Below are 26583 nucleotides of genomic sequence, written 5' to 3'. Positions count from 1 at the left end.
AAGTCTGGGCCTCCTGCTGTTTTACACAGCATTACCAGCCATCAGTGCTTCACATTAGCTGAACTCGGTCCAGCCACGACTGTTTGACAGCTATGGTATTGCCATAGTAACCCATCAGAGGGAAGAAATGGAAAGCGCAAAGGAAGTCACGGAACAATGACTTGAGTCTAATCTAAACTGCACTGCTGGGGCAACAAACACTTGCACTGGACAGAGAGACCATCCAGTGGGTGCCATTTGCTGCCTCTCGATATGCCTGTCTCCCTGAACAAAAACACCCAAAGAACAGGCCTCCCCCTCTTAAGTCAGTCAGACCACTCAAACTGTTCAAACTGCTCCCTCGTGGGGGCTCTGGCACTTCCTGAGAGCGAGCAAACAGTAAATACAGTCATCAGGCAGCATCCTGTGCCAGTCCCTCTGGAGCGACATTTAACCCGTCAGAAATGAGGGAAGCTTGGGCCAAAAGCCCGGCACCCTGAAGTCTTGTCATCTGTGTGATCTCGTAGGAACATAACAGCATAACTGAATGAGGAAATCACATTCGGATGTGACATGCTAAAGCAACAACAGAATCAAAGCAGACAGGCACTGATAATACTGTATATAATAGACTGTAACTTGCAAAGGGCTGAACAGCCTGAACCCTTGGAAAATATACATTGTACAACAATAATGTAAAACAAACTGCACTTTATTTAGGTAGTGCAGCAGATTTTGTCATTGCACAGAAAAATGCATTTTGTCAATGTCACCTCCCTTGAATATTTGAGCTCCACTCTAAAAAAAACAAAAACAAAAACAAAAACTAACTGATCATCTACAAAGACACAGCGAAACCATGACTTCCTAACTACAGCATTTAGAAGTGAAAACTACATTGAGGACACCCAAAATGTCAGTGTAATTAATCCCTCATTGCAAAAGGGAAAACTGTGCACATTACACACAACAAGAGCAATAGAATGGGTCAACTGAACCAGTAAATTGTTTTGCAAACTCACTGGTGTTTGAAATCAACTCTTGGCCTTTGCTTACGCTTCCAAATAATTTCGGCTGATCTGCAGGTTTGGTCATCTCAATACCAGATCACAGCGGTGGCCTTGGTGAGGTAATGACAGATATGTAGCAATAAAAGTGGGAATATGGAGCAATAAATCGACTGTGATAAAGCAGAATAATCCTCTAAACTGAATCGAGTCTGTGTTAAAGTCAAAGTTATTGATGAAGCACATTTAAAACTATTGGAGTTGGACTAAAGTGCTGTGTGGTTAAAATAGAAAGCCAAAAAAAGATAATAAAACAACATGACAAAAAGACAAATTTGAATAAGAATAGATACAACACAATAAGAAGTGAGGGTGTCAAGCACTACTTCCAATCAAACGCCAAAAAAGAGGTGGGGCTTAACCAGCAACTCGAGAAGTTTCAAGAGGCTGTAAACTGTTCCAAAAATGAGGGGCAGCCATGGCTATTTCAGTCTGAGACACCTTATTTGAGAAAAACCGTTGCATATCCTGCTATTTCTGACCATCTTTTTGAACAAAAAATGTCTATTATGCTTAAGTAAATAAACCCCCAATTAACAAAACGGCTTACAAATATGTTTTTCATTTTTAATTCTTATCATTTATGAAGAAAATGTCTATGGGACACACTTCAAACATTCACCTTACAGGAAAAAGCTTGAGCACCATGATTACATCTTGTGCAGTAAGTCCACAGTAACCGATTTACTGGCCTCCCAGCATTACATCAGTATATTTTCTTGCTGTACATGGATGCCTAATGCGACAACCGTGAAAGCAATTCTTAAGAAAACTAGACACACGTGGTGCAGAGCAGCTGAGTGTTTTCACTTCTGAAACAGCCACACCTTCAGCTGTAACCTCAACAAACACAGTGTTTATCAGGCTGGAACCAAAATGCTTTAAGTAAAATTGTTTTGCTCTGAGACTAAATACCAATAGTGTTCATCTTCCAAAATACAATAATACTATGTTTCTTTCTTTTCTACAGATTATGAGCTTTCATCATCATCACCAAAGTTAATAATGCTGCCAAACCCTACAGCAAATCAAGGACGAACAGAAAGAACAAGCATTAAAAAAAGAAGATTATTGAAATATATTAAGAAGGACTGACCCGATACAATGAATTTAAGTCAGAGCAGGGTTGCAGTGGTTGCCATGGCATTTAAGCAGGCTGTTTTTCCCCTGAAATTGTGTGTGTTAGTGAAACAAGAGACAAACACACTCGTGGCCACATTATTAAACAGCAGGGGGTGAGTATAACAAGGGAAAGAGAATCAGCCACATTCCACAGAACCGCCACGGTAATGTGAGTTTTCCATGTCGTCATAGACACACACACACACACACACACACACACACACACTCACACACAGATGGAGCATGATTTCTAACAGGCCACGGTTAGGTCAGGGGCAGATGTCAGTTCCATATTTCCTCTCCAATGAGGGAGCAGCTTTCAGCTCTCTAGAGATTCCAACAAAAGGAATTCCTTCCTTTGGAAAAGAATTTCTCCCCAGTAATGTTGTTTTCCTGTCATGTTGTCACATAAAAAAGTCATCTTTGTCTCTTCTAAAAAGTACCACAAGTATGTCTCAAATACCCTGTTTGAACACAATAGGTTTCCCTGAGAAACATTAATCCCGTCTGGTTCAGCAGTGGGCGTTTATTGCACCTCTTCTGGGGAAATTCCTGCTCAACATCTAATGTGTTGTGACAAAAGCTCAAGAACGCTCTGACAAGTACATTCCCCCCTCGGTCACTTCCTGATATTACACACTGTTGTGATGATGCATCCCACATGCGATGCCTTATTGCTTCTTCAATGCCCGTACTACAGGAACAGCTGCCTGTTAAAAAGCCCACTTATATAACTGGAAATATTAGAATAACCAGCTTTAATGGCTGCGAAATAATTGTATAGCTAAGACATGAGCACAAGGTCCACAGCTGGTGAGCCACAATGCTACGTGTTCATTGATTTAAATTACTGAGGAAAGCCAAACACATTATCTGTGTCATACGAAATCACCTCCCATTCAAAGGCTTTAATCTCAGATTTGCATTGCTTCTTGTAAAATAAAACGCCTGAGCTTTAAGCAAATCGAGTCAAGGTTAACCCATCTCTAGAGACTGAGCCAACATCAAAATAAACAAACCTACTGACTAACATCAATAAAAACATAGTGTCCAGACATTAAATCCTAAAGTTGCCTCCTCCTTTGACACTCCCTGCCTCCGATCCCCTGGTGCAAACACACCTCCCCCACACTGCTGTATGTTGCATAAGACCAGACATGCATTAATAATACCTGCAAAGACAGCAGAACGGTAATTACTGCCGTGTTTGTCCTGCTGATACACACACGCTGGCACAACTTGGCTCTCTAACCCCTGATAAACACAATACTACCATTTTATAACCACATCATTGATGTTACTAATGCTCCACAAAAAATACCATCAAAAACAGAATTTCTCTGTGATCATTTCAACTACAAAGCTTTTCTCAATTGGAAATCAGCATCTTCTTCTCCCTGTAAGCATTGAGGTTTTTTGTTTTTTTTTTATTAAAGAAAAAGGCCCAATAAAAATAAAATATAAATCATGTGTAATCAAAGTCAAGATTTATGTAGCCCAAAATCACAAGTCATAAATGTCTTAAATGGTTTTTTAAATATTTACTGAATACATTTGGGATTCTGAAAATACCTACAGCTTGGCACCTTCTTCTCATATGCATCTTGTATTTACATACTGAACCTAAACATGTTTACATACAGCAGGACCTTGCATGCACTTTCTGCACAACTTTAGGTCATTACATTTTCATATATGTTCAGCAATGTGCAATCTCCAGAAGTGCAACATCAGTTCTACTACAGTTTTTGTAGTTCTTAATTCACCAAATAAGCTATCCTTACAACAACAACACACTATATCATTGTTTTCATAGACTACTCTTGTATGTAGGATTTTTCTACTAGATTTTTATATTTGCACATTTCTTACTGTACTTTCTTTTTTTATGTCACATTTTATGAATGCACTGATAGGACTGCCGTTTTATTTTGTTGTACCATGTGCTATCCCAATAAAGGAAATGTGTTCTATTCTGTTAAACCTCCTCCATCCTAAGAACCTTAGTTAAGTTTTTTTTATTTTAAACCTCTTAAAATTGGGTGGAAACAAAGAAAGCAATTACAGCAACAGAGAAGGAATCTTTCTTCTAGCATCTGCCTCATCACCAAACTGTAAGACTTAAGTGAACAGATCTTTCCCAACCATCTAAATTTTGATTTTGAATCCTTTGGAATTTGTTAACCCCCTTGAAATGACTCTCTTTGAGCACTGTATGGCGCTCCACTGGGGACAGCTGCAGGACAAAAAGTAACACACCTTTTTTCTCCCCAGTGAAGGGCACTATATCCTCTCTGTCCTTGTACTCCATGGCTTCCTTCTCCAGGTATTTGAGCAGACTGTCCCTGTCGAATGGTCCTGTATCTGTCTTAGCCGTCTGGTCCTTCTGACGTAAACCCGCTGGGAGGAGAGCATTCTGTGGAGAGGACACGAGCAGCCACGTTAGACCTGTCGACTGAGGAAGACTTGAATACACTCACTACTGATTAAAAGTCTTCAATCTGTAGACAGCTAATGCTAAAGCATGTTTTTGAGCTTTGAATGTATCTCTATACTTAATATCTATTCATTCAAATGATGTGAGCATTTCTAAAAACAGTAGCATGCATTAAAAAAAAAACAAAACACACACACACACACACACACACATACTGCTTTCCAGTATGGCTCCACAGCAGTTTGTGACATCGGAGTGTCTCTCTGACAGTACTTCCATCGCTATGGCATCAAATTTCTTAAAGCATGCTGCTCTACTCTGAAAGCATTTTTTTACAATTAAGAAGCTGGCAGACGCAGGTTGAAAATGCAGCCTACTCCAAACTAAACAATATCTGGAATGTTCACAAACTTCTGCCAGATAGTGCTGCAAGCAAATGCCAACATATCTTTTGCATCCTCAGGTTTGTGTGGTAGTTAGCACCAGGAGTATGGGAGTCACACAGGAAACAAATATGAATTACAAGCTCCTGAAAATGGGGAGTAAACATTCAGCGAACCAGTTTAACTTGATGCATGGCTTTAAAGCGTAACATAAAAATGCAATCAGTTGTAGACCATTTGTTGTAGGTGAGTAAAAGCTTGGCAGAGGTGAACACGGATGTGTGGAAATCTAGAGAAGTATGAGTCAGCCTGTGCTCACTACAGCTATTCAAACCAAATGCAATCGCACACCAAAATTCACTTTGTCTCTTTAATGGCATGAGATCCAGGAATTAACATTTTCCCACTGATGCCGAGTGTTTCCTGTGGGCCATGTGTGGTCACTATATAGGGTGGTTTGCCTCACTCAGCCTAGATGGAATATAAATAAAATGCTCAGAGTCTTGGGAGGGATTTCGTTATATTCTACAGTCAGTTCTACACAGAAATAAACATGAAAACACTTGGCAGCCTGCAGACAGAGCTGCTGCAGCTTTTAAATTATTTTTCCAACCACAGCAGCTGTGAAGTGGGAGGTTTTTACAATTCACTAGACTTATTACAAACCTGACAAGAGGCATTTATTTGTTCATACCAGGTAAAATTAGGTGCAATTCCTGTGAAAACCAGGGTCTAACACTATAGCGTGTCCCTTACTTCTGGTTGCAAACAGTTTAACAGATTTTATGAGTTCAAAGAGTGCATGAACTTTTTTATTCCTCAAACAAGCCATTTTCTGATAAATCCCTTTCCTCCCACTAAAGAGCCCTGGAGCTCTTCCAACTCTCACTGATTCCTGACCTCAGGGTCCATCTCCTCAAGGGCCGTTTCCAGCTGTTTGAGCTCCTCCGCCGACAGTTTGTTGAGGATTTCATCTTCATCGAGATCCTTGTACTTGTCCAGATCTTTCTTGTACGGCAACGCCATGGTGCTGGCTAAAGCTTCCTAAGCAACACTGAACAGCAGACGAAAGCCACACTGCTTCTTCTTGGGATTACTGCTCCAGATCAGGGAGAGGCTACCTGAAGAGAAACATGTGGAAAACACACATGCAAGTTCATTAGAAGATTGTGTAAAAAAAATATATATTTTTAATTTATCTGTCTCAAACAAGGAAATGTACTTGTATTTTACAGGCTGAGGTAAACACTGTTTATCTCATCCTTGTGAAACAATAGTTGATCACAGCTGGGTTGGATAACAAGGCCTTGTGATGATGCAACACACACACACACAGCTGGGACAAAGAAAGAACTTTCTCAGGCTCCAGCAAATCATCTGACTGCTCTCATTAGGATCACCAACAAGTCTCTGCTTACGCCAACTTTGTGCAAGTTTCTAAAACATTATCACCCTAAAAGACAAAACAAAATAAGCTTATTCTAAGGAACAGAGGAATGACTGTGTATATTTTTCTTTTGGGACTGAAGGCCTAGAACATAACATGATAGTTAAGATTAAATAAAGCTCAGATAAGTAAATGAGTGGGGACTGAGTGTGTGTCCTGTCAAACAAAATGAAGAGGCGTCAGCCTTCAGTTCCCTCTCCCACGCCACAGTCCGAACACAAGATGACCTCATCATTTCCAGCTTCCCCGCTGGACTCCACAGATGGTCTTTCTCCTAATCACTCACACGCACAATTAACTGTGAATGCATTTAAACTTGTTTTGTCCAAAAAATAGTCTAACATTATAGTCAAAGTTTTTGCAAGAGTAATACATCTATGTGTTTGTGTATGTACAGAATTTTGCATTAATGGTTAATTGCACAAGTAATTTTCCAGCAACTGAGCTGAAGAACCTGTCTGCAGTTGCTACCTGTAGATGGCCCGGGCATACAAAGGAATATTCCACCAGCTCAACTCATTCATGTCAACTGTAAAATACAGCACCATCCCTAACCTCGCTAAAAGAATCAACCCTGTGGTTTAGCCAAGGATTCTTTAAACACATAGTGCCATTTCCCTGGAGCTGCCTGGCTGATTTCTCCACTCCAGAGAATTTCCTCAGGAGTCCGACAGTGCCTGTGTCTCTCATCCTGTCTTCACAATCCAGGCTCTGTCCCGGAATAATTCCTCCCCTCACCTCCAGCATTAGTCCACTACAGCTCCACTCATTTATTTTTCAAATGATTATGAGTCAGATCAGGAGCATTTGCAAGCCTGAGTGCCAGCAGATGAAGCTGAGCTCAAATGTCAGCACTGAGGACTTTAATCAAAGCGTATAAATGTAATGACCAACAATAATAATCTCACCCTACTGTTCTGCTGTACAACAGCCTGATCAGACCCTGGAAAACAGCGTCCGCGCAGTACTATCTCGTGCACTCCCACTGCAGGATATCATTACTGGTAACAGTAAGGAAGGAAATCAGTCATTCAAGTTGAAGCGAAGCTAAGCTCATGGTGCATGACGAGTAAAGTGGTAGTGAAACAGTACAAATGGATATCAAAGCAGCAACAGGCATGTTTTCTTGCTTTAACTTATCAATATGGGGTAAATGTAATGATTATAGAATAAAGATATCATCAGCATTTGGACTGGTTCTCCAGAACTATATCATTCTGCCTGCCACTGTGTACGAAATCTCCTGAGAAAATGAAGGCTCCATTTATGGCACAAAGTAAATGCGATGGCACAATCAAAACAGGAAGACGCAAGCGATTTTGCTCTCCCCAGTAGCTATCAGGAACTTTTCCCCAAGTAGATAAAATATCAGAAAGTGGAAAAACAAGAGTAACTGTGACCCTGTTGTCAGCAGGATTCAAATAAGGAGAAGAGGGAGGGTGATAGAAACCAAGGTGAAAAAGAGTGACCAATGGACAAGTATTCAGCCACCGGAGAGAGCTTTGAGTTCAAAACCAACATCCAGTTGGCAATCTTTCTGCTACATGAGGAAGCAAACTTTCTACAAGCTTTCTTGCACATGTAAAAGGTCTGCAAACTTAAAAAGCCTAAAGTCCACCTCAAGGGAGTCACTCTCTTACAAAGTAAACACTGCTCCTTAGGTGTCTAAAGCACCTCATTTAAAGTCCAGGCTTTTCTTCTGTATCTACGTCACCATGTAATACACTTCCATAACATCTAACTAGTGGCTAGTTTGACCACACCTTCAAAAAGAAAATGAGAAGCTGCATCACAGTCAACCATTATTTCGTCATTAGAGTCGTTTCTGGTAGAGAGACATCCTCTACTGGTATGCTGTACGTAGCCATCGTTGCCTCACTTTCGTTCAGCCCGCTGACAAATCAGAGCAGACTGGGCTTTATTATTATGCATTTTTGGAACATTTGAGAATGTTAACATATTGTAGTAGACCTTAAAAATAAAATATTAAATCTATAAATGTGCATAATGAGTTTTTCCAGACAACCTACTGTTTTACTCTGCCTTTATTCTGGCATTGAGATTGAGGTTTGTATTTCAAATGGTAATGGTTGTTTTTTGCTTTGGTGAGTAGCCAGGCTGCAGTTGTCACGTTTTGTGTCCTTCTAGACTGTAAAGAAACTGGAAAGTGATCCGATCTTTGCAACAGCAGCGATAGCAGTAGAAGTAATATTCTAACTTCTGTGCTTGACATAAAAACAGCATTGGTGACAAGCTATCAACACACAGCACTAAGCTAGAGAGCCCACACACATCCTAATAAGTTTCAACTTTAGAATTATGTCTAGCAAAATAAAACCCATGCAATTTTTTTTTTGCAAACGCAACAGTAGTCGCTTGTGCTGTGTCCATGGAAAAGCAACCAGGATTTGTTTGTGGATTGTTGAAATGCCTAAGGACACTAAAATTATACAGAGGTTGGACTTTAATTATGAGTATATTCTGCCCTTACAGCTGGTCAGGTTTCCAGAACCTAAAAACATGTTTGAGATGGAAAAAGGCCAAAAAGCCTTATGTACAGACCTAGCTTTTTTTTCATTTACTTTAACACAGGTCAGATCTTTGCTTGCTGATGAGCATATAGAAAGATTTCCCTGGACGTATAATGTATGATTTATCTGTGAGTGACCTGAAGGTAGGATAAGTTAACCAGACAAATTCTCAGATGAGCAAAAGGGCAATAATATGACATTTCTGCCCAGGAGCTGGAAAAACCAGAGACTACAGCCTGGGTTAAACACAAGTCACACACATGCTCTTAAGACAAGATCAGCTCAAAATAACACCATTTGCCACATTATCCAACTGTCCCTCACTTTCCACTTCACTGACAGATTATTCACCACATTTAAAACGCCAGCCACCGTCCACAGTGAGGCCCAAAACTTTTGAATGTGCACACAGAGGGGTAATGGAGCATGCAGACAGGGATAATGATTGTAATGGGTGGGCCCAGGCTGAGGTGGAGACACTGAGAGGATCCATTAGTCCAATCTGATTGATTCCTTTCTCCTTCTTCTCTCCACTAATCCTCCAAGACAACAACAGATGGCGCAGAGCCAATAATACTGCAAACCTGTCTGTAGTCTACACTCACCTTGAGCTTTCCTTCACTGACCTGCGCACTCAGGTCACTGGCCAAAGCCACAAATATCACAACTTACAGGCTAGATGTTTTGTGCTTGTTTTTCTCCCCCAGGACTGCAATAAACAGTCTGAAATGAAGAGCAGAGCTATGCATAACCAAAGTGAGAACAACTTGTATCCTTGAGAATGTGCATTACCACAAAAATTCTGTTTTTAATGCTGACAACTCAGACAAAATAAAAGATTGGTAGGCCACAAAAACAAAATTACATAAAGTTACACTGGGGATAGAGTTTTCTTTCTGCTTCTTTCGTAGGCAAACTACTCACCACATTCTTTGAGAAATTAACTTATAGGGAAGGCATGGGTGAAATGTGAAATATCTGTCACCACTACCTCCAATATAAAATGTATGAACTTGTCGGTCAAATGGTGAGGCTCTATCTTGGTTCAAGAGGGCGAAAATGTCTGATATCACATTATATACTTATAAGGATATCAGACGCCATTCCAGATATCCCTGGCATATATTATATAACCTTTATCAGCTAAAAAAAAAAAGTCATTAAGTTTATCTCTGCCAGCCATAATTCTTGCATGAAATATCCAGGTTGCTAGAGCTATTTAGATCTCAGAGGCACAAGCTGGAAGAATAGTAATTTGCAACTCTAAGATTAACAGGAAGCACTGACTGGTACATTATTATAGAACACCACCCTAACATCGCACAAAAGGACTATAGTTAGAATGACCCAGCTATGCTACTCCTGGGACAGGACTCTGTACTTCCTCCTCCCACCTACTCTCCTCCAGTTTTATTCTCTCCCCTTCATCTCTCCACCCTGTTGTTACTCACTTCTCCTTGATCGTTTCTGTGTTCAGCCTCCTAAGGTGCCTAGTCAGAAATGATAGAAACCAGATGGAGGGAGACAAAGATAGCAACACAGGGCCTAACACTGAGATATGCGCACTCCAATACATAAAAAAAAGTAAAAACAACAACATGATAGAGGTGTCAGGGGAATAAAATGTGTCTAAATAGTTATGCTACAGATGTTTAACTTTGTATCACGCACGCCAAACAGGCATTTGTGACCCACAGTAACAGTTTTCTTTCCTAATTTAACAGTCAAAAAGCTGTCAGAAAAAGAAAACAACTTTTATGTCGGTCATTTACTCAGACATTTCTGTCACTTCAACTCTTGTACAAACCTGGCAAGGATCAGACAGGAAGAGGGGTGTTTCTTCAACAAACACACAGAATTTGTATATTTCTCTCTCCTACACACACTCTCCAGACACAGACTACATTATTATATAATGAGAACAGATTTCAGGGAGTGCCCTGCCCTTCAAGCTCAGCAGGGTCTTGAAAGGGCTACGAGTATGAATAATACAGGCTCAAGAAAGCATGTCGCTTTGATGCTTTTGTAAGAAAGTAATGCCACTGTTCACTACCGTGGCTCACAGCCAGGTTTCACTCTCCACTGAAAGATATCCGGGTTAAACAAAACTGATCCAAGGAGCCAGTTTATCTGCAATACAGCAATTCAGAAGGTGATACAGGAGGCAGTTTCATCAAAAATGCCATGTCAGCAGTCACCACCCCATTCCACTTTGACACAATACCTGTTTCAGGAAGGCCACCTGCCCTCAGGCTTAAAGGGAAAAGTACCACCGCCTCCTTAAAGACTTCGACCACACCCTTCATTCACCACTGAGGCCTGCTGGTTAAACTGCATTTGTAAACACGAGTATAAACCCCTCACATGAGCAAGAGTGTGTCAGTAGACTCAGTGACACATGGACAATGACCTTGCACCTCACTAACAGGTAGTACAGCTGCTAAAGCCTCAGCCTTTCTCTAACAATCCACACCGGTGTGAGTCATGCCACATAAAGTATGTCCTTAAAAACACTGAAACTCTTGTCTTAGCCAAACACACTGAGGGTATTCATGCCCTGTCTTTAAAATGTTTTGTCTGGCTGACAGGGATGGGCAGCTCAGATTTAATCAGTCCTACATTCTACATACGATTCACAATACCCGTGCATAATAAAGCAAGACTCGTGAAAATAGCAGACAGCAAAATCAGCAGATGGATACTTAGTACTGTCATAAAATTAGGCTGCTAATCATGTATACAAAAAGTGTGTTACTTTGGGAGTAACTTAGCTACACCTCATCCCCTGTAGACACAGCGGGCTACGGAATGGCGTTAGCTAACCCGTTCTTGACATGTTTATGATTACCACACTGACAGTAAACATGTTGATCGTAATTACCAGCACTTAGCTAAAGCAGCAACACAGAAGCTAAGAAAGCCAAACCCAACAGTTAAAGGGACACTTACTCTGGCAACTGAGCTACATTTATGAGATGCAGCACTGCATGCGAAATAGCTCGATGAGATGTGGAAGCTAACACGCTAACCTTTGCAGTTGACTCAAGTCGCTAGCCGTTTAGCTAAATGAGACAGCTACAGAGAACATAATGTAAGTGACAGTGTGTAAAACTACACGGCTGGCGTGTACTGAAGTGCTGGTTTTAAACACCACAATACTTCCTTACCTGAGGCTGACGGGAACTAGCTACGGAATCTCCAAATAACACCAGTCTTCCCAATGAATGCGATGTCTTCTGTGCTTGGGTTTCTCACTCAGCCCAAGGGCGGTAACACAGGAAAAGGGAAACGAAGCGTTCTCTGAGTGACGTCCGATCGAGCCAATAGACAGCCAGTATTCCAGGCATGACCCAATGGCATGAATCGGCCCGCCCCTTTGTCTATATACCCCAATCAAATGAGAGAGTGGGAAGTCTAACTAAAATAAAATGAAATATTCACAATCAAATTTATGAAAAGCCCTGTATCTTCAGCCATTGAATTGTGACTAAAAACTTAATAGCAATAAAAAATGTTTTATGACCTCTGTCTCTTTAGACCAAATATCAAACCCTGGATAATAATATTATTGACTATAATGAGTATTTATCACTGAAATAACAACTCTGCCTTCTGTTGGTGACTTTAAGAGGCAGCTGAAGGCCACAAGACAAACGAATAAGATGATATTAAGCATGGATTTTTTTTTTTCAGTCAACCTACTTTTTATGCCACTATACTATGACCTCTTCTGCATCTCTTGCAGAACCTTGACCACAGGCTTTGTTAGATCTTCTTTCTACATAGAAAACTGGCTTTCTCTCCTTCTTACATATAAATACATAGATGTACACAAAGCTCACATTGTGTACATTAAGCCTCACCTTACTGAGTAATTGGGAAGCTCAAGTAGAGCTCATCCTCTTTTTTTTCTTTCTTTTTTACTACACTGTGTCACACAATAGTGGAGATAGAATTTCATGTACCCCCTCGGTTCACACAATATGTGCACTGTAACAAGATACCTTGTCTGTAATGCAGAAACTTTGGGAAGAGATACACATGCTCACACATACATCCGTAGCCTATTGCTGAAATCAGATAAATTACAGTAATCCTTTTTGCTGGAGACCACTTTGTTGCAATTTGAAACCTGCTTTATACCTAAGATAACACGTTCATGTAACATATTGCGTCGGTACTTGCAGACAAAGTGGTTTACCTTCTGTGGTGTCACAAACTGTCATCTGTCTTTAACTCTTTAACATATCATGCAGCCCCTCCTGCCTCTATAAAACATTTTTAAAAATCTAGGGTGAAAGGAATTTTAAATATATTTTAAACTGTAGCACAGACTTTGTGAGAGAATATGAGACTGACTGTTTCACCATACAGGAAGTGAAATGACGAAAAGTCTTATAGTTGCACCAACTCCTAATGCTGACGCTGATCCAGTTCAGACAATGAAGAATATGTCAAGTAAAGATATGAAGATAAGCCAGATGAACCTGTTTAAGCTGAGAACAGTAATAGTGACGTCCTTGTTATGTTGGAACTCTTGCAAGTTTGTCTTTGGCTAAATCTTTTACAATTTTTAAAAAATATTCTCCATTTCACCACTGTAATAAGGCTGCTGTTATATTCCTAATGTGAACCATATTCTAGCATCACAATGCTGTTACTCATAGTCACAAAAACACTTCATGTATGTTCCATTACATAATCAGTCTCAAGCAATATAAAAATCATACAAATGTTGCTAGAACAAATTACCAATCAAATAAAGCAAAGTTAATAGTCAGGTGTTAATTCTTGCTTCAAGATAAGATAACTTAAGTATTCGTAAATGCATTGATTAATAGACATGCAGTAGAATATGAGTGTGATACATTACTAAAAATAAAAAATAAGCAAGAGAAAATAAGACCAAAATACAAAAGCAAGTATTGACAAGGATTTTGAGGTAGTAAAGTAATGTAACACCTGATAATTGAATATGAGACATGAAATTGGAATGTTGCAAATGATAATGCATATTGCAAATTAAATCACAGTGTTGAATGTTTCAGTGTAGCATTTTAATTTCATTTGCAATGTTTCTTTATCATGAGTAATATGATTTCACAGACTGTGCTAAATTACTCTAAAATGTATTGTATGACACTTATTCTTATTGTGTTGTTACAACCTAAGTAGCTATGTGGATTTTTTTTAAAAATTTTTGGCTGCTTAGCTATTTTGTATTTTTAAGAAAAGAAATGTGGCAAACTGCTATATTATACTGTAAATATCTGACAAATTATTCATGATAACGACACAACTGCACTGAATTCTATTTCTTTTCTCTACGCATGTATTTGTATTCGTACTATATATATTTAGACTTTCACACGCAATCAAAAAAATATATATGTTTTATATTTCTGGAAAAGATAAATTGGTTACATAAAGAGAAATATATATATTGAGAAAATATTTGTCAAACTTTTGTCTGTATCTTGTGCACCGTACAAGTTTACAGCGGCCTGCACCGCCCCCTGGTGTCTGATGGGAAACACTGCAGCAGCAGCCTCGGTGTGACCCGGATACAAAACGCTTTCTCATCGGCTTTCAATAGCTTCCTGCGGTTCACATTTTACCACAGTTTGGAAGAAATGGCGGACATGGATGAATTGTTCGGGAGTGATGGGGACAGCGACAATGATCAGCGAGGTAACGTTTTGTCTCAGCCGTCGACTGTGTTGCTGTTTGAGAAAGTTTCCCTGCAGAAAGTCCGGAGTTTAGCTGTGATGCTAATCAGAAGTTAGCTTCTCCTGAGCGACCGTCGTTAAAAGTACAACTCAAACTGATGTGCGTGGAGTCGATAAAATAAGAAACGATCATTTCACTGTTTTCGACACGTTAGGTTTGAGTGAAACAGTTGTACGTTCCGTCTATCTTTAATTCCGTTGGCTTTTTATTTAATTTTATTTTTACATGCTAGTTTTAACTGTGTGCTAATGATTTCTGTTTCAGTTCCCGCTGGTTTCTACGCTAGAAGGCGTTCATACAAACCACCGCAATAACATTAACTAAGAGTATTTCTATTGTCCATGCTCAAACCAGACAGATGTGCAGTGTTAATGTGCAGCACAACTTTTTAATTCAATGTACAAGTAGCCATTATAAAAAGATAACAGCATTTAGAGTGCTTAAATCATGTTTTAAGATTTGATTTACCATCATGGAAGAACGAGAGCTGCATTATCAACAACATGACATTTGTGTTTACACAGAGAAACAGCTGAAAGACGTTTTATCAGGATGAGAAAGTACTCTAAATTTGTGTGTTTTGGTCTTTTTTGAGACTCAACTGGACACAAAAAGCGTAATAAATCAACTAGAGATGCTATGCAAACATAACTTCCAGCTGCTAAATAGTTATTTAAAAGTTTCATCACATGCTGTATAGACATTATTCACTGATTCACCAGATATGAGCAGTATGGGTAAAATCTTCTATCAGGGTATATCATTTTCTAAAGATGTACTGTTTAATTGAGACAGGGGCCTATTTATGGCAAATCCCGAGCATGAAATGCCTGAAAAATCAGAGTACTTTATTACTTTGTTGCAAACTTATATAAAAGGTTCATATTATCGTAAAGCAGAGCAACTCATTAAATTTCAACATTACTTATGATGTTATATTACACACATAAATGTTATCAGAATGCCACAGTAAACACTGTATGTGACAAATTTCTGATTAGTACATTAATAAACAGAGAGTAATATAATTAGAAATGACATAATATAGATTTTTACCACCAGGCCCCTACATATAAATGGGTCCAGTGAAGATCATGTTAATCATACTTTTCATTTTTATGTGAAAGCAATTAATAGGACCTGAATCACAGTGTGTCACACAGAGTTTTAAGAACAATGCCACAACATTCACCTGTTAAGTGAGGCTTTTTCCTGCAGAGATGAATTTTTGGCAGCCCATAAAGAGGTTTTAACAGTGACCAAAGGATAATCACCAGCCCCAAAATGATGCAAATACTAAAATTAGTTTTTTAACCATTTTTGTTAATTGCAGTTTCATTTACTCAAGCCTAATACACACTTGTGCTTATTAAATGATATGAAGTAACAGGAACATGCCAAGATTTCTGTCAAAAAGGGAAACAAAGACTCACTGCGTTTCTGATCATGCTTACTGTTGTGTGCAGCCAAACCCTAAAGGCCCATTCTGAACCAGGAAAACCCCTGTAGGTGATGAACTGTGCTATGTGCAAGAAGACAAACATTCTGCTTTACCACTTTGCAGAGTCTGGCTCTGGCTCCGGTTCAGACTCGGAGCAGGAGAGACCTCGGTCTGCCAGCAACGCTTCAGGCAGCGGCAGCGACAGTGAGAGAGAACGGGATGATGATGATGATGACGAAGGCCAGGAGGCAGGGAAACCCAGTATAAATAAGGTATGTGCTATTATTTTTAGATCTTGTAGACATAATTCAGAAATGCTCTTCCTACAAGCATGACCTCAAACCAGGAATCACTTGATCAGCCATGCAGGTAAATAATGTAAATTTAGTCAATATGTAAGTCCGATGATAGCACTGAAAATTGTACTTTAGCTGCCACAACAACCTGAGACGCAACAAGGGTGTGTAGACAAGAAAGTAATGAGCATTTCTGTTACATTAGACTCTATTAATAATGTAATGCTGTTCTAGGGGAAAAAATAACTCAAAGCATATTTGCTTTGCTTGAGATCCACATCTTGTTATTGTTATGAAGTACAAATGGTAATTCTGAGCTTCAGTTTGACACTGGAAAGTGTAAGTAAATTGTAGCATGGTTTGCAAAATAATCAGATAAAATGAGACTTAAAAATGATGTAGGCTTATTTAAAATGTGTTAACAACTGGTACTTTGAGATGTCATTACATAATTAACAATATCTGCTGTGGTATTAAGCTTACCTTGGAAATTTCCGTTACCCAAATTATATTGTAGTGTGTACATAACTGTTTTTTCCTTCCACTTGATGCTACTGTAACAGAAGATTAATTTAGATGTATACTGGACTGTTGCATGTGAACTCATTGGAAAGATTAATTCCCTCACTGAAAGTTAGCTTTTGAATGTTTTGCAGTTGTCCATTAATTGTATGTCAACCCACCAGACTCTGACAAATCTTTTAAACATGATATAAAATCTGTGTTTGTGGTGTGTGTATACAATTTGGAGGGAGTTCAATGTGGGCTGTGTGCCGTAATGATGTTGATCTGTACAAGATCCAACCGTATTCATCTTTCGTTCTGCCCAACAGGAGCTATTTGGAGACGACAGTGAGGATGAGCAGCACAGTCAACACAGCGGCAGCGACAACCAGTCTGAACGGTCAGGAAACCAGTCGGATGCCAGCATGCACTCCGACCAGGGGGAGAATGATCACTCTGACATAGAGCAGCACAGCGGCTCAGAGCGCGACCACCGAGATGAGGATGAAGACGAGGATGATGGTGGCCACCGGTCGGATGGAGGAAGCCCAGCTGGCAGCGGGATGTCTGGTGCTGGAAGCCCTCATTCTGAGAGGGGCAGTGTTCGTTCAGACAGAAGGTATGACAACACACACGGGGCATACGTCAGTGGAGATAACCAGAGATGATGCCAGAGGGATGCGATGTCAGTGCTTATATAGAGATTTACACTGACTTATGTTTGAAAGATGTTCTATTATTTTTACCAGTAATCTTTGTAAAAATGAAATGTTTTGGTTCACAAACTGACGTGTTCCTTCAGTACAATGAACACAGACACTGGTTTATTTGTCATTCAACCCAGCATATATCTGCCATGAATTACTAACTAGAACATAGCACTTCTACTAACCCATGATGAGAACAGTGAAGCTATATATTTATGTATAGGTTTGGGCCTGAGAGCCACAAACAGACTGTGAAAGTCAGGATGTACCGAAGGACTGATTAGAATGTCTTTTTAAGGTATGACTACAAAAGCAAAATACTGCCAGCCTTAATCATTAACTGAAGTTGCATCAAATTATTTTTGTCAGTGATTTCTTTTTGTAATTAAGGGTTTTGTTCGTAAGATAGTAAAGAATGCCCAGTTTTGCAGTTTACTTATTTGAGTATCTGTAGCCAGTTTATGATAAACCACATCGAGAACCTGAAAACAGTGAATTGTAGGTGTTTTTTTAACTTCAATAACCATTAAATGCATACCTTAGATTGTTATCAACTCAGGGCTACAAAAGCATCATTTACTAATTCTTTTCAGGCAGTACCCAATCTTCTAGTATCCCTCAAACTATTCGACTTAAACAGTAAACTGGTTTTACAATGTCAAACATTATAAAAACCAATGTTATCCTGATGTTTTCATCGAAACACAGTGTATATTATTCTACACGCATGTATAATACAATACTTTAAATATCTGCATGCTAAATGAACATTTCTCCAATTTGTGTCCCAAGACAAGTTAGAACTGATTGTCTAACCTCTTATAGTTACCTCAGCTTCTTATCAACAGTGCTTCTGTAAACAAAAAGTTTTCAAGGCAAAATTTCGAACTTGGATGCTAGAGGATCTCACAACGATGTGCTCTCTTGGCAAATATTGGTTCTCAGCCACCAGTAGAGAAAGTCAGAGTGGTGGCACAACTTCCCAAAGCTGATGGATCCTCTGAGAGTCTTTATTTTGCTCAAAGTCAAAACCTCCTTCGTGGAAAAACTCCCACAAAAGTGCTGGAGATGCCACAACTGTCCATCCACGCTCAACCACAAAACAGGGGAGCATTGAATGCTTTGTGTAGTGACAATGTTGCTTTAGACACAAGCTTGTGACTTTGATCAGATATTACCATGTTGACTCATTCTGGGTTGGAGATCTGTCACTGTATGATACAGTAGAAACATGAACTATATCTGTCTACACTGTTAAATATAAATAAGATGCATTTTCTGATGTCTTTGAAGGATATTAGTAATGTCATAAACAACAAAAACATATTTTGTCTGCTTGATATTGTTAATAATACACTTTGAAAAGGTGACAAGCAGTATTACTTTAATGTATTGCATAATTTGCTTTATTAGTGTCAAGTTGCCAGCAACGTCAGGTTTATTACAGTGTTTGGAAAACAACCAGTAAATTGTAGGGTTAACTAACTAATCATTTGTCAAAATATGTAGGAATTGTTTAAATGAATGGTTGTTTCAGCACTTCTACAAATTTTACTTTTTTTTTTTTTTTCATCTTGGAAGTTGGAAAACAAAGTAATAATCTAACCTATGTAGTTATGAGACACTTTGCTTTTTTAAAAATTCCATTTCCTTGTTTTGAACCAGTGTGCACAGTGATCCTGGGACTCCGCAGTCGGGTCCGGGAACCCCTCACTCTGATGGGGAAGCTTCCGGCAGGGAGAACCAATCAGACGATGAGAAGTGGGAAGGAGCCAAAAGCGACCAGTCAGAGGATGAAGAGGAGAAACGGCATTACTCTGATGAAGAAAGAGAGAACTCTGATGACGAGGGGCCAAGAAACAGGAAATCTGGTGGGTCTGGTGTTAAAGATAGACGAAAGTGGATCATGAGCCAGAGTCTCGCCTTAATCTTTACACATTAGAGTTTGTGGATTAAGGCCATATGTGAGCATTTTATCCTGAACTCTGAGGTTTAGCTCAGAAGTCTGGGGTTAATATGAGATTAATTTTTCGTTCAGACTTTCTGCATGTGGTAATAAACCCTTTTAGTTTAACTGTATGGTATGCTTTATGTCCTGTACCTTTGATTTAAACCAAGCCATTATATGGATGATGTACTGTTTTATCACCTGTTGTAATTTATTTTTCAGAGTCTGCAAAGGGCAGCGACAGTGAAGATGACTTCCTCAGGCAGAAGAGTAAAGCAAAAGCTGCCTCTGATTCAGATTCAGACAGTGATATTGGAACAAAGAAAGGTAAGAAAGAAAGATTATCACCCTAACCTGACCTTGTGGGTTCATAGTAGAAGCTTTAATTTAAGTCTGAGCTTTAATTCTACTCGGTGCCAAATTTTGTATTGATATTTTCAAAGCAGTCCTTCTTCCATACTGTTCCACAGTAAAGAAGACTGCAGCAGACGACCTGTTTGGAGAGGCTGACGACATCTCATCAGACAGCGATGCAGAGAAGCCTCCGACCCCGGGACAGCCCCTGGTATCTATCCTGTCCTCTGGCACTCTGTCTCTTTCCTGCACCGATCATCAAACCTCTTTAATTGTGCAGAGTCCTTTTTTTAAGAGTTCCCAAATCTCTTTTTCTCAGAGCCTTTCGCTAAGCCTCTCTAAGCTGATCCCTATTATCATGGGTCAATGAATCATACAGTGTGTTTTTTTTGTGTGTGTGTGTGTGTGTGTTTTTTTTTTTACTCTTTTTGTGTGTGTCCAGGATACAGAGGATGGGATGGAGGGGGAGCAGGCAGAAGAGGAGCCTGCACCTGAAACCCGCATCGAAGTAGAGATCCCAAAAGTCAGCACTGATCTGGGATCTGACCTTTATTTTGTCAAGCTACCCAACTTTCTGTCTGTGGAGCCCAGGTTAGAACCACTGATGCACTGTACATAAATACTGTGACAACACATTCTGTACTTTATGATCCCTGAGGTCCTTTTTGTCAAAAAAAAATATGGAAAGGGACATAATAATAATTTTATTTGTATAACACGGTTCATACAGCAAGAGCAACTCAGATTGCTTTAACTCAATAATTAAGAGGGTAAAAATAATCTAGTAATGATAAAACAATTAAATATTAACAAAGAAATCAAACTAATAGTCCGTTAAATTAATAAATAGTGCTGATACTAGCAAATTACGCAAAACACTACATAAACACAAGCCTAAAAAGATGTGTTTGAAGGTTTTGTTTCAAGCTATATACTGAATCAGTTGCTGTTAATTTCTCTTGAAGGCTATTTCAGTGGAAAAGGCCAATGGCATAGTGTGCAGCATCTCTGTACGTCATAGTTCTAGTCTAGTAAATGTTTAAGAGGCCAGCGTTAGAGGATAAGAGGCATATAAAAGAGGCATACCTGGCCAACGTATCAGATAAACAGTCAGGAGGTAGTCCATTAAGAGATTTAAAAAGTAAAAGCAAAATCTTTAAAAGTGAAGTAATGCGCTTTCTATGTTCAGTTTTGGTAAAAAGACGTGCTGCTGCATCTAAGGTTTAAAGATTTGTTTGGGAGGGCAACGAAAGGGCATCACGATAGTCAAGTCTGCTAGAAATAAAAACATGAATGAGTCTTTCAGTGTCTTCTGAGGCAGGAAAGGTTGTATGTGGGAAGTATTTTTTTAGATGATAAAATGCAAGATGTTTCTCACTTATTCAAAGCATAGGTTTCCAATCAAAGCTGATACAAAAGGTTCTTTGTCTAAGGCTTTCTATTCATAGCCAGCTTTTCTAAATGAGCCCTAAAGTACGTCTGTCTTTTCTTTAGCACCAGTGACAAACACCTCAGTTTTGAGGGACCTTAATGGCCATGAAGTCTTCTGTGTAACTTAAAGCTTTATTTATTTAGAATTTCATTGAATCTGCCTTTATAGACCCTTCGATCCTCAGTACTATGAGGATGAATTTGAAGATGAAGAAATGCTGGATGAAGAGGGACGGACCAGGCTCAAACTGAAGGTGGGTAGTTTTCTGTGTGGGCTCAAAATGAAATAAACTGGAGGCACTCTCAGTTTCTGAAAGATCTTCTCTGATGTTTTGTCCGAACATGTGAAAGTGAGTCACCAGATTTTTTTACTTTCCTCTCACAGGTAGAGAATACAATCCGGTGGAGAGTCAAGAGAGACGAGGAAGGAAATGAAGCACGAGAGAGCAATGCGCGTATTGTCAAATGGTCCGATGGCAGGTGTGTATTATGTCAGGCTTGACGTTGGGCTTGTGACACTTTGAACAGGATGTGAACCGTACTTGGCATGCTTTAAAGTTTCCTATTTTTGCCACAGCATGTCTCTCCACCTGGGGAACGAAGTGTTTGATGTTTACAAAGCTCCTCTCCAGGGAGACCACAACCACCTGTTCATCCGACAGGGTACTGGACTGCAGGGACAGGCCGTGTTCAAAACCAAACTCACATTCAGGTAATGCACCAACATTGTTGTATTGGTGACAGGCTGCTATTAGGACCAAAGTCTCACACAGAGACACACATTTTCACTTGAGGCATATAAACTATGAGTTGCTAGGGATACTCTTCGTCTGTCTGGCTCCCTGACAGCTGAACGCGCACTAAACAAGCCCCGGGTTACCTTTAATTCCAAACGACAACAATGGCACCCTTCATTCAGGCTCCATTCAGAAATGTACTTTATGCTGTAAGTCCCTGGATCACCTTGTGCAAGCTGCCCAGGTTTCTCCCAGTAAGAAGTGCATAAGCCTCTTAGAGCCCCCAAGTCCACCTGAATGTTCTGTCGTCTCAAGCCACATGCGTCTAGTAGGACGCCAGCCAAGGCTGCCTTAATGCACAACAGCCCTCCATGATGCCAGACAGAACATTTCCATTTGTTGTGATTGAGTCTCATCATCTGAGTTTTGATTAGGATTAGAGCCGAAGCTGCTCAGCGTACAAATAGTTAGAACACAGCTTTTCTCTTCTAAAAGAGGCTTTAGGCAACCTCAAAAAATAATGGAGCAGAAGCATTTGCGCAAGATGGAGAAAGATCTGAGGTTTAGTTGCTGAATTAATGAGGCTGTGTTTGCCAAACAGACAAGAAATTTAAAAAATGAGAGACACATTGAAAGCAAGATGTAGACCTTCAATCTCTGCAAGCTTTTCATGCATCCATAGGCCTTTAGTGGTCTCAGGGAAGGATTAGAAATTAACTGTGTGAAATTATTAACAAATATGTTGCAAAAATGTCTCTGTCACACAGGAGTTGATGACTTTTTGACATTTTTATTAGTGTTTGACTAAGCTGAGGCACCAATAAGTGCCGGTACCTACGCAGGCAGAAACAGTAAAATGCTGATTCACCAGAAACCACTGTAGTACCAAAACATTAAACAAGCAGTTTCACGAAAAATGTTGAGAAGTCATGGACCTAATGTTCTGGGACAGTATGTAAAACAGAACAACAGATGTCTTCTGTGAGGTCAAACAGATGCAGGTATATTTGCATTCAGTGGTTCTCAGCAAGGCACGCAGTGTTTGTTCTTCAGCTTAGAAACACAATTTCCTTCTACGTAAATCAATTCATGATCTCTTGGCATCACAAGTAAATTAAAGAGTGTAAACACAGGGAGAATATGAAGCACGACATGTTCTAATTACAGACAAAATGTGCAGCGTTACTGAGGTGATATCAACGGGTGAAATCTGACGCTTAACTATAAATAAAAAACCTGTAGTGTGGGTATCTACTACAGTGCTTCCATCAGCCATAAAATCAGCTTTACTTGCCTTTTTTTGGCTCACTGCTACATTTCTACAACTGTCAGTCAGTGAAAAGCATGAAACTGTTGGCAGGAATATGCTTCAAATGGCCCGTGTGCAATGTGCATGCACAAAATAGAAATAGAGCGTGGGCCATGGTGGTACTGAAAACTCCACAAGGTAGCTTTAATGAATGTGGGCAAAAACAGGCTTGGCAGTATATATTGATGTTTTTTTCTTGCAAGTCTTCAATGCAAGTGTGCAGATAAATCAACAAAAGGTGTTTTACTAAGGTGTTAGGTCACCATGTGCTGCCAAAGTAGCTTCAATGTGTCTAAGCATTGATTCTAAGAGTCCGTTTGGAGTTTGATGCTGGTGGCAGAGTGCTTTATCTAATGCATTTTTGCAAAACCTTGGTCTGGTCTGCATTTGTATAGCGCTTTTATCCAAAGTGTGTTTCTCATTCACCCATTCACACACATCAATACACCAATGGCAACAGAGGTGTCAGGGTGCTGCCTGCCATTGGGTTCAGTCTTGCCCAAAGACACTTCGACTGTGGAGGGCTGGGGATTGAACCACCAACCTTGCGATTGGAGGACAACCCGCTCTAACACCTGAGCCACAGCTGCCCTATCTTCTATAGGTGTTCAGTTGAGTTGAACTCTGGTGATTCTTAAGGCCTAAACATGTGATTTGCAGAATATTCATAGACATCAGACTTGTACTTAAAACTGTCTTTGTGCTTTAGGGGGAAAAAAACCCCTGAGTAAATCACAAGTCCACATTAAATCTGACATTAATAGTGTGTTTTTTCTGTATTTTCAGGCCCCACTCCACAGACAGCGCAACCCACAGGAAGATGACCCTGTCCCTGGCTGACCGCTGCTCCAAGACACAGAAGATCAGAATCCTTCCCATGGCTGGACGAGATCCAGAGTCGCATCGCAACGAAATGATTAAGGTAACACACAATCTGTCCATCTGTGCTGTTCTGTTTGTCTTTCCCTATCTTTGTCTCAGAATGCTTTTGCTACCGCAGAGACCAGAAAGGTTACATGAGGCCAGTTGTTGACAAGCATCATGCCCCGTTACATAAAGACATAACCTGAAGGGCTTACATAATGAGATCATGGAGGGGTCACTGAAATGGAAACAGTGTCAGCAAGTCTGGGGTTCTGGTTGTGGATTTATTGTCAACCCAAACAAGCACAGCTGATAGCATCATTTAGGGTTTTACTGTCCTCGCTGCCCTCCTGAGACAGCGTGTCCCTGGCGAAGATGGCAGCGTTGGGCAGCTATGGTTGTTGAACCTACAAACACAACTATGATGCTAAGTTTAATCATATGACTGCACATTGTTCACAATAACTGAACGCACATTGTGCATTCAGTTATTTCCAATAAGAATTATATATCCAATATGATAAAAATTTGATGTTAGTGTCCACATGCAAGTTCTTACCACAACACGTGGCTTTCCCCATCATATGCAGACACTCATGCCAGTTGTTTGTTTTTCAGTGAACACACTAATTGCCAACAAAGCAGCTTTTTCTTAAAAAGTACAGCTTATTCAGGCGAGGGATACCTAGAAAAACATTTTTGCCAACTAGCACCAACCGATTGTCTGCCAAAGTTGACAGGTGCTCAATGGCAAATATTGAAGAAAATAATAAAGCAATTCCCCTTTTCCCACACAGACACATCAATTTAATATAGCTTGATATACTGTAGGGCTTTGTTCATCCCACTGTGTTCCATCAGTCCCAAAACAAAGCAGAATAAGAGCATCTGAGTAGGTCGATTAAAGCACAAATAACAGACTAAAATGGGACACAAAAAGTTCAATTGAAATCAGGTGAATTTTTAATGATTCTGAATGGCAACTTATATAGTATGTGGTTAATATCTAGTATTTTAGGTCAGAAATTCATGACATATTTATATTATAGCTGACAGTCTCAACCAGCATAATCTCATGTGTGACTGTAACAGTATTAATCTCTTATTTGACAAAGCATTTTTAGTTAAAAGTGTGTAGAAATAAAAATTTCTGCCCAAAAATGAAGCAGTGAGCTTTTCTTATAGTTGTACTTATGTAAACTGTCACCAGAACACCCTACGGCTTATACTAAGAGAAATCTCTGAAAGTTGTTGCTTAAAATAATTCCAACTGGTGTCTCTCATGGCAGAAAGAGGAGGAGAGGCTGCGAGCTTCAATCCGCAGAGAGTCCCAGCAGAGGAGGATGAGGGAGAAGCAACACCAGAGGGGCCTGAGCAGCAGCTACCTGGAGCCCGACCGCTATGACGACGAGGAGGAGGGCGAGGAGGCGATCAGCCTGGCAGCCATCAAGAGCAAATACAAAGGAGGAGGAGGCCTCCGAGGTGAGGATGAGGGGATATTAAATTTGTCATGTTTGAGTCAATTTTTTTTCTGGCATTAATGAGCATTCTGCTTTCTCTTCCCCCAATCCAGAGGAGCGAGCGAGGATCTACTCGTCAGATAGCGATGAAGGCTCTGATGATGATAAAGCCCAGAGGCTGATGAAGGCCAAGAAGCTGGACAGTGATGAGGTGAGTGGTGTTCTGTGGTGGACAGACAGGGGGCAGTGTGAGGCAGGACACTGTGGAGGTTAAAAAGCCACCTTACCCTCACATTATCCTCATGTGAACCAAACAGCACAGGAAAAACTAGTCCTTCCAAACACTATGCAGTAACTTCTGCACTGACTGTCCAATAAAAAAAAAAAAAAAAAAAAACTTAACGCTGTCAAAACTGTACTTGATAAACTGCAGGTACTGAAACGCTGTACAGAAAGTCTGCTGCTGTCAGCACAGCTGGCACCTTGTTTCGTCGCGTCATCTTTCTCATGCTTTGTTTTGCACAGGAGGGTGAGGGATCAGGCAAGAGGAAGGCAGAAGACGACGAGGAAATGGCCACGAAAAAGGCTAAGAAATATGTCATCAGCGACGAAGAGGAGGAGGACGAGGATGACGAATAATTCACTTTTTTTTTTTTTTATCATTCCACTGTATTATCAGTGCTCAGCCCACATGGCATATAAACAGCCATATTTCGTTTTGTATATTTTCTTATGACCCGTGTGTAGGTGGGTGAGTGTGTGATTGTGTCTTTGCTTGTTTATGTTGTGTACAGCAGAGGTGAGAAATAAAGAAATGGTTGTCTTATGTAACAAAA

General features: G+C 40.0%; 2 protein-coding genes across 4 annotated transcripts in view; one reads left to right on the top strand and one right to left on the bottom strand.

The window, feature by feature from the left end:
• The window catches only part of tmod2 (tropomodulin 2), a 23000-nt gene extending 5952 nt beyond the window's left edge, over positions 1 to 17048 (bottom strand). Inside the window, exons 1-3 of one of the 2 annotated variants that reach the window (XM_008289444.1) lie at positions 17037 to 17048; positions 5889 to 6071; positions 4428 to 4584 (exon numbers count right to left, since the gene is read on the bottom strand). In XM_008289444.1, coding sequence (XP_008287666.1) covers positions 4428 to 4584; positions 5889 to 6014 — 283 coding nt within the window. In that variant the 5' untranslated portion in view covers positions 6015 to 6071; positions 17037 to 17048. Of the gene's footprint in view, positions 1 to 4427; positions 4585 to 5888; positions 6110 to 12133; positions 12238 to 17036 lie in introns of those variants that run through there. The other variant, XM_008289443.1, reaches the window with a different exon arrangement.
• On the top strand, positions 14571 to 26583 carry leo1 (LEO1 homolog, Paf1/RNA polymerase II complex component). 2 transcript variants are annotated; one of them, XM_008289446.1, is made up of 14 exons: positions 14571 to 14657; positions 16261 to 16409; positions 17267 to 17556; positions 19310 to 19515; positions 19815 to 19919; positions 20063 to 20157; positions 20389 to 20537; positions 21547 to 21631; positions 21763 to 21857; positions 21955 to 22089; positions 24210 to 24345; positions 25577 to 25769; positions 25861 to 25958; positions 26273 to 26583. In XM_008289446.1, exons 1-14 carry the CDS (start codon positions 14600 to 14602, stop codon positions 26384 to 26386), a joined length of 1908 nt encoding a protein of 635 aa, XP_008287668.1. In that variant the 5' UTR covers positions 14571 to 14599; the 3' UTR covers positions 26387 to 26583. The 2 variants fall into 2 exon arrangements, with proteins under 2 accessions (XP_008287668.1, XP_008287669.1); XM_008289447.1 differs by having other exon boundaries at positions 21547 to 21635; positions 21767 to 21857.

This window comes from Stegastes partitus, unplaced genomic scaffold (genome assembly GCF_000690725.1).
Source record: "Stegastes partitus isolate 25-593 unplaced genomic scaffold, Stegastes_partitus-1.0.2 Scaffold615, whole genome shotgun sequence".
Lineage (NCBI taxonomy): Eukaryota > Metazoa > Chordata > Actinopteri > Pomacentridae > Stegastes > Stegastes partitus.
Note: the sequence above shows the minus strand (reverse complement) of the source record. Positions and strands in the feature narration are given on the sequence as shown.